At 34.2% G+C, this 8,970-nt stretch overlaps 1 protein-coding gene across 4 annotated transcripts; it reads left to right on the top strand.

The window, feature by feature from the left end:
- Nucleotides 1-499: 499 nt before the first annotated feature.
- Nucleotides 500-4,758, top strand: LOC112500651 (mitochondrial intermembrane space import and assembly protein 40 homolog). Of its 4 annotated transcripts, XM_025104186.1 has the most exons (4): nt 500-624; nt 2,935-3,019; nt 3,109-3,214; nt 4,098-4,758. In XM_025104186.1, exon 4 carries the CDS (start codon nt 4,107-4,109, stop codon nt 4,563-4,565), a length of 459 nt encoding a protein of 152 aa, XP_024959954.1. In that variant the 5' UTR covers nt 500-624; nt 2,935-3,019; nt 3,109-3,214; nt 4,098-4,106; the 3' UTR covers nt 4,566-4,758. The 4 variants fall into 4 exon arrangements, with proteins under 4 accessions (XP_024959954.1, XP_024959953.1, XP_024959951.1 ...); XM_025104185.1 differs by lacking the exon at nt 2,935-3,019 and having other exon boundaries at nt 4,076-4,758; XM_025104183.1 differs by lacking the exon at nt 2,935-3,019.
- Nucleotides 4,759-8,970: the final 4,212 nt, after the last annotated feature.

The following is an 8,970-nucleotide window of genomic DNA, read 5'->3' on the forward strand; positions in this document are numbered from 1 at the left end:
AAATATAAGTATTTTCTGGTATATTTATTTCATTTCATAGATGTAAGTACATTTTTATAAATATAAGTATTTTTTGGTATATTTTATTTCATTTCATAGATGTAAGTACCTTTTTTGTTTAAAATTTTTTTAGGATCTTAATCGTTCAAAATATGAAAGTCCATTGGTTTTTTTTTTCCAGATGTTTCCATTATTTTATCATATTAACAAGTTTTATAGGTTATAAGAATGCATCTAACATGTTTTAGAAGGTTCAATGAGTTATTTAGTAGGTTTTGAAATGTCCAATAACTTATTTGTTTCAAAAATTTATCCAATAACTTAATAATTCCAAACACCAAAATTCATTAAGTTTTTTTAAAATTTTAACAAATTACGGATACATATGACACAGTCTCTTTTATCTTCCTTTCTTAGCAAAACTTAAACTCATTTACCCAACGTCTTGACCGGAAAAAACGTATAAATAGTCCCTTTCTAAACACAACCCACAAATCGGGAAAGCCCTAATCCCTACAAAGTCCTTCCTCGCACACTACGGTTTCAGTCGATCACAGAGCCTTGGGTATTGATTTCTCCGTCTTACGATTTTCACAGCACCATAACTCTCCGGTGTCAAGAAAGGTATGTTCTCCTCTCCGTTTAGGTTTTCGTTAACTACATGATATACATCTATGTATATAAATATATACTCTATCCAAAATGCATCAGTCAATGAGCATATGTAGTCCTCAAACATACACTGATCGATTTTTGTTCCAAAAGAAAAAAAGGAAATCTAGTTCTGATCTTTGATGTTTAACCTAGTACCTAGTACGCATCTAGTGCGAAACCGAAATTGATTTGGATTTTGTTTCCAAATCAACACAGGCAGTGTGTAATTTCATAGTAGTTGGTGTAAAGCAAAAGAACATTACCAAAATGCTTTTAATTAGTATACATGCTGGATCTAAGTGTTTCTCTTTTGATATAGAACTCTTTGTCTTGGATTATTTTGCTGAGAACTTAAAAAATCAATAAACGTAATTGTCAACTCTAAGTACAAGTCATGACAACTCACTAAAACTGATAGCTCATGTGGGTTTACTTACATTGTTTTGAGGTGCAGAAGTATCTTTTGTTTTTGGAACTTATAATAATGTACCTAAGTTTGATAGGAATAATCAAACCAAAAGTAACAAATCCAGTAAATGTAAATCCCATGCAACTGTAAGATCTGGATCGGTGTGGGGTGTAGGATGTATGTAGAACTTGGGGTAGAGACAATGTAATTTTGTGTAGGATTTATGCAGAACATGGGGTGGAGGCACTGTAATATTGATATGAATTTTTATGAGAAATTTGTTTCAGCGAGTTCATTTTTTTATGTTAAACTAAGGTGAAAGGTTGACTTTCTCTTTCTTGCCAACCACGATACTAGTTTGCGCAGTATAGAACAAAAACAACAAATTCCATTGTTGCTATATTCTGGAATGGGTTTAGTAGGCTTTTAGATTAACTTGAAAGATGCAAATCCTTTCAAGGCCTATATACTCTGGCATGTATCGTGTACCACTAAGTGATAATAGCCAATTAACCACCAGGTGCAGTTTGGTTGATTTGGTGGGATAAAACATTTGGCAGTTTCTCCAACCGTTGCCACATTTCAGCCCTAGAGGAGAATCACAACCTTGAAATCAGACCTTTTGCATCCATAGATGAAGTTGCCAGCAATGAGTATTGTACCACCATTCTTCTAGATCCCCCATTCATAATATTATCACTCTAGGAAAACCAAGCGAGTGTCCCCATCACCATCGAGATGCATCAAAGATAGAAGAACTTGTGGACTTTCTGATTTTCTTTGCTACATAAGAATTGCTACCACTCTCACTGTCTTGACTTGCTAGTGTGCACGCAGTGAATGCCATTTCCCATGGATGGTAATGGAGAACATGTGCAAAGTATCGTTTTGAGATTCTGTCAAAAGTTTAACCTTTAAAAAAAGTTGAGCATGAGAAGTTAGGCTCGTCAATAACTCCAGATCAGTACTGTTTTGGAGGACCCTCATTTTTATGAATAGTCTTTCTTGAATGCATTTATGCATCACAGAATTTCTACAGACCAAGGTAACAAATGAAGCCATTAGGAGATACACTAGTCTGCAATGGATGCATGCAATAGGGTTATAGGGGTTCTAGTTTTTTAGTTTGTTTGCCTGTCTACAGTGCAGGGGGCGAGGTTGCTATCAAGAAGCTATCACTTTTGTGTTTTCCCCCTAATTGCTATCAACAAATTACTACATTTAGGGCCGTTTACTAAATACTTACCGGCTCTAACTGGATAACTAAACACTTTTTGCCTCGTACCTGGAACGAAACACTTTTTTGCCTCTTACCGGGTAACAAAACACTTGTTGCCTCTTACAGGGTAAGAGATGCTTACCTGGTCAGAGTTGATGTCTTTACCAACAATCTGCCATTTTGCTAACTGAGAATCTTATTTGGTAAGTGAGGGTGTGACTCTTACCCGGTTAGCACTTTCTAAGTAAGAGAGATTTATACCATGCTATTTTTATGATTGGGAATCTTATCGGGTAACATAAGTGAGGATGGTTGACTCTTACCCGTTAAACCCTTACCCTGTTTGTGTTGGTAAAATGACCCCTTAATAAATTAACAAGTTCTATCTTATGTTTGTTTTCTTCTCTGATAGGCATAAGCATTTTCCATCTGAAAACAATGTATATTCTTTCTTTGCATACTTGGCCAAAGAAAATGGCATTTATTTGGAACTTACATAAGCTTTACACCAAATAAAAGGTGACGAGTACTACACTTTGTGTTTCCTTGTTTGTTTAACCTATTTCCTTATACCTGTTGCTCGTTTGAACACACTCTCTCACTTGTACCCTGCTCCCTTGTTTTCTGTTAATTTTTGTTCTGCATGTTACAGAAATAGACTCTTTACCCCTTAGAGTATCGGCAAGGTCTGCTTACATCCTTCCCCCTAGACTTTATCTCTGCATGAGATTTACTCGGTCTGTTTAGTTTGGTTTAGTTTACCAAGTAACAGTTGACCATGTTCGTGTCTGCAAGTCACTCTTACATGCTATGCTGTTAATTGCAGCTCAATAGCGGTGCAATAGCGGTTATCGATCATAAGCAAAATAGCGGTGGAAATTGCGGTTTCGATAATAGCGGCACAATTTACCGCTATTTCACTGATATTTGAGGTAAATAGCGGTCCACAATACAGATATTCGCAATTGGGCCTCTTTTAAATCTAATGCTTACATTTTTGTCTTTTTTTTGGGCTTTTATTTTGATTTGGGTCCTTATTTTATTTTAATCCATTAACAATCAACAAATATCATCCACCATCCAGTTTAGAAATTCTCAGAATCTTGGGTTTTCGATTTCCTTCTATCATCGTCGGTAGTCAACCTTCTTTGACACTGATCGAGTTTTCTATCATCGTTTATGAACATTTTTCCAATTTTGTTTTGTGAAACTTGTTTAAGTTGATGTTTTATTGAAACTATATTTTTAATTAATACATAAAATATGTTTATGTATGCATACGTAGGGGCTTAATCATTTGAGAACTCCAAAATTTGTGAGATCTATGAGAACTTTGATCTTAAGGTGTTGTTTCACATGATTTTTTTCCGTTGAAATATAGTATTTAATGTATTGATTAACATATATTTGTTTCATATGTATTCGGTTCACAGTATGAAACTTTTTTACATGTAAATTTTGTTCACAAACACATAAAAAGTGTTTACATTGTGAATCGAGTACATGTGAAACAAATATATGTTAATCATTATTCTAAATCCTAGTCTTAGATGGAAAAAGATCATATCAAACAACACATTATGCATAAGTTCTCAAGGTTATCACAATTTCATAGGTTCTCAAAAGAAGGTCCCCCTGCATGCGCGCACACACACAAACACACACACATAATTCTAAGAAATATTATATGAATCGCTATCTTTGGACCACTATGCCACCGCTATTTCAAATATCAGTCATGACCACTATTTTGTATTTTGAGCGCTGTAACAGCATAGCTTACATCTTTATGGTTTTCGGTTCTTTTCTCTACAGTAATACAAAATGGGGCAAGATCAAAGCAAGGCTGTTGATTCCCCTGCAGATCCAAAAACAGAGGAGTCATCTTCTCCATCTGCGCATAATTCTCCACCTTCAATGGAATCTTTACTTGCCGAAGCCACAGCATTTGGCAACGAAGATGCAAATGCATCTTTAGAAGCCAAAGCCCAGAAAGCATTAGAATGCCCTTGTATTCAAAACCTTAGGAGTGGCCCCTGTGGGTCCCAGTTTTCAGCGGCTTTTTTATGTTTCCTTAAGAGTACTGCGGAAGAGAAAGGCTCGGATTGTGTGCAACCGTTCGTGGCATTGCAGAGCTGCATCCAGACCAATCCCAATGCGTTCCCGAAAGAGGTATTGGAAAACGATGAAGCGGAGACACAGGAGAAGCCATCGGAAGATTATAAAATCATTCCTCCTCGATGGGCGGTTGAACCCACGACGAGTCCAAAAACTAAGCTTTAGTAAGATCTCTTTTTACTCATGCTTTTTGCAGCTCATTCATTATTTGCAATCTTGGAAAACCTTTTGCTTTTTGAAGCGATGTAGTTAAGGAATACATGTAGGTGGGGCATTGAGAAATAGACATAGGAAATCATGGGGTTCAGTTTCTTGTACTCATTTTCTTGGTAATTTGCTTGCTCCATTTCTTTTTCTATTATTTACTCGATTTAGGGGCCGTTTACCAAACGTTTACCCGGTTAAATGCTTGCCAAGTAACATTATCTCACCGGATGAATATAGTAAGGATCAAAAATCTTACGCGGTAAGAGCTAGACAAGGATGAAGAGTCTTACCCGGTAAGTGAGGACGACGACTCTTGCTACAGTAAGCGCTTACTAAGTAAATTATTGTATACTAGGTCGTTTTAGTGGACTAAAATCTTACCCGGTAAGTACATAATAGTGTTAAATTTTACCCGTAAGCACTTACCGGGTAAGTGTTTGATAAACGGCCCCTTAGCAAAAATGGTCAAATGTGTCACACCCCGTTAAAGCGGAAACACGAGGTGTAACAGATAAGCGAGTCATAGCAGCAGATAATAAATAACACCATTCAAGTTTTACAAAAATAAATCAAGTTTAACTTCCATAACCAAATTGGGATAGAATACTTCTTTACAAAAACTTCAAATGTGAACTTAATCGGTATCGCCACAAGTATGCTCCCAAAAACTTCATTTCWTACTTATTTCCTGAAAAGCATGAAACATAAAACAATGTCAAGTACAAAGAGTTGGTGAGTTCATAGGTTTTCATATGCACAAAACATTTCAATGCATAAATCATTTCTTGCAAACTTATGCATAACTTTTGCACTTAATAAATGTAAATCTTCCACGATGTTTAAAAACATGAGACGCTACTGAGCCTTTCCTGACCAATGTGCCCCAATATTTTACGAATGACCATAAGTAGCCCGTACACTCATTTAGGGCCCATAGTTCGTAATAGTACTAATTTAGCGGTGGTCCAAATTCCACATGATTAGACTAATAAAAACATAGGTAATGTGCACCCCTTTCTGGGTGGGATTGTCAACACAATAGCGACTATCTACAGTTACCACGGCCCGGGGACATGCCCGAGTTAACAAGTAGCGTTTACGGACGGGGACTTTATTTGGAAACATACTCCCAAGTACATCAATTTAGCATTTATATCATAGTGCAAAACAGTCAATATTTCATGACATAAACAAATTTTTGACTAAACAGTTCTTTAGTCCAGGTATAATCAATCTTTGACTAAACAGTTCTTTAGTCCAGGTATAAGCAATCTTTGACTAAACAGTTCTTTAGTCCAATAGTTTTATAAATAACAGTATAGTTTGCATAACTTCATGTTTTTCCCCCAGTTTAAATAAGACGTTTGAAGCGCTCAACGTCCGCCCTAACCTTCCTAAACAGTCCGAATCCAATAGTTAGATCACCTAACGAGTCCCGATAAAGATAAAGTCAAATTATATCTTATGTAAGGCCAACAGTTTTTATGGATTAAAATTGATACTTTTATTATTTGTTCTAAAAATAGACCAAAAATTATATATTTCAAAATCATAGTCCTTTGCATAAAAGCTGCTATATGGACATAATATAAATTTTGTTTTTGGTATTTTTGGTCTCACCAATCATTGCAAAAAGAAACCTTCCAAAAGTCATTTTATGTCCAACTTTTTATATCATCCAAAATAATGAGTTAGACATACTTTTCTCAAATATCAAGAATTTTGAATGAGTTTAAGGCACTCATTAATACCCTACAACCTTGAGTGATACAACCCTCAAAACAAATTGCACACTCTTCGAGGGGCGGCGGGGGGGGGGTCTGAACTCTTCATTTTTCAAAGATTTTAACTCTATTTTTAAGCTAACAAATAAGGCTAATCTCCAGAAAAAGGATTACCCATTACCCAATTCCACTGAGTTTTGAGGAAGATAAAACCGATTTGAGATGCATGCAAGATTCTGCCAGATTTCAAAATACATCTTTTCATGATTAGATTCAACATGCATTGAGTTTTCTCCTACTTTCTTAGAGTTCGAAGTTCGTGGTTCATAGATTACCATCATTTGAAGACATTTTCATGTCTTGGATGTACAATCTCCCATTTTGAAATCCCCAGAAACTTTATTTACAAGAACAAGAAGTAGGAGTAGAATAATTAGAAATTTTTGATATTTAAGATAGGTAAGATAACTAGTATAATACCTTTTTTTTTTTTGAAATCTTGAATATCCTTCAAGATTGACAGATTTTCTAAAGGTTCTTGAAGATGGAATCGGTTGGAGGGGGGGGGGGTTTGATTTAGAGAGAGAGAGAGATTAGAGAGGGGGAATGGTTTAAGCAAAATGAGATTTGGTAAAGAGAGTTTCAAAGGATGTGAGGTATTTATATATGGATTTTAAAGAAGATAATGGGCTGGCTTTTAAAGGCCCAAACCCACTAAAAGCTTTTATTATTATTATTTTTTTAAACATAAATAAGCCCAATTATTTTATAATCAAAATACAATTTGCCAAACATTATTATATATATAAAAAAATGACATTATTAACACAAAGCTCCACCTTTTGATAAAATTATTTGGACATTCAAATGAGACTTTCGTATTTTAATTTAGATGTTTATAATATCCACTTTATTTCATTTGGAGCATTTTAATATATTTGACATTACATAAGTTAACTTTATCAGTTACCCGACGAAGCAAGGCTCTCTTAATCTATAATTTGGGAACTAAACCAGATGAATTCTAATTATCATGACTAGATCCTAATAAAATAATATTCTAAATATAGAATCCCTATAAAGGAGCTAACCTGAGGCTCAAAAATGACGGAGGTCACAAAATGGGCCCGGTGGAGGACCAGGACCGATTGGGACCGCCGGCGTAACAAGATGGTTGTACCGGAAGGTGTGGTTGGATCTCCTTCTTCTCAGGGAGAGCTAATGCTTGTTGGGTGGGTTATATTTGCTTCGTAGCGCCTGGTACTTGAACATTTAAGCTCGAGTTTGACTCCCTAATTATTTCTTGTATTCTTTTTATTTATTTTATCTTTTTTTCCTTAGCGGTTCAAAATTCCTTTTTTTTCCTCATTCACTACTCTTTATACAAATGGATCTGAGCGGAAATGTTGTTAAGTATTTCATATTTTATCTTGTTGATAGAGGCTTCTTGATCGATAATTAGGAATATAGAAAAAGGGGCGGATTTTTTGTGACTTGATTCTTTATACAATTAGATCTTATGTCAACAAAGAAAACTCCATTTGTCTTTTGGGACCGGTTATGGTTTTCGTCAAAAGACAATGTCCGGTCCGTCCCTGGCTTGGACCAGTTATGGGCCCAGCCCGATTTTTTTTTCTTCCAAAAAAGTAGTATTTTTAAATGTATATTTAACTTTTCTAAGTGTATTTGATTGAAACCAATTATAAAATCATAATAGAACGGACTTTTTAAGTGTAGTTAATTCTCATTTACCCTGATTCACTAGGTACAAGTCATATGGTGTATAAGGGAAGATACCAACTCACAAACAATCACAATTCTTGTGAAAAAACGTGTTTTCAAGTGTATTTATTTGACCCAATTACATATTTTTAAGTGTACTAGAATAACACTTTTTGTATTCTTAAAAAAACTTCAAAAAAAATTATGTAAAAAATCAAATTTTAATTTTATAAAGATAATAATTAAGTATTCTGTTAGAACTCAATAATTATCCTAATTATATTTTAGATTTTTTATATTTAAAATGAGATGTTTATCCTGTATTTGATTATGTTTATCCGTAGTTAGTTACACGAATTAAGATATGTAGCTTTAATAAGTTGTATTTACGCACAATCTACTTGTAATATTGAGTTTTAAGTAACATGCATTAATAAACAGTACTTTATGCATAARAARTAGTTTTTAAAAGTTTTTGTCAAATGTTTTATAATATAGTATAGATAAAGTTTTACAATTATTTATAATATAGTATAGATAAAGTTTTTACAATTATTTATAATATAGTATAGATAACGAAGGTGAAATTCATGAATTATTCATGATGAATAATACATGATCATGATTCATTATTAATGATGAATGTGTATCATGAATAACTCGTGGACGCATGGGATACATGTTGCACTCCTTCTTTGTCCCCTGGTTTTCAATAAAATATGTGTGTGTGTGTATATATATATCTGAAGAGGAGTGATCAAATACAAACCATCTAATTTGTACAAACTGTGTAAACCACCCTCATCTGTCGATTTTATTGTTTAATCTTATGAAATTTTTTCATGAAATTGTTTAATCTTGTGAAATTGTTTCATATAATACTTTTTTTTGATTAAGTTGTTTCATATATGATTATG

This window comes from Cynara cardunculus, assembly GCF_001531365.2.
Source record: "Cynara cardunculus var. scolymus isolate 2C chromosome LG 17, CcrdV1, whole genome shotgun sequence".
NCBI classification, from domain to species: Eukaryota; Viridiplantae; Streptophyta; class Magnoliopsida; order Asterales; family Asteraceae; genus Cynara; species Cynara cardunculus.

Bases quoted from the DNA above. Each gene is read 5' to 3' on its own strand.
- LOC112500651 (XM_025104186.1), top strand. From the start codon at position 4,107: ATGGGGCAAGATCAAAGCAAGGCTGTTGATTCCCCTGCAGATCCAAAA.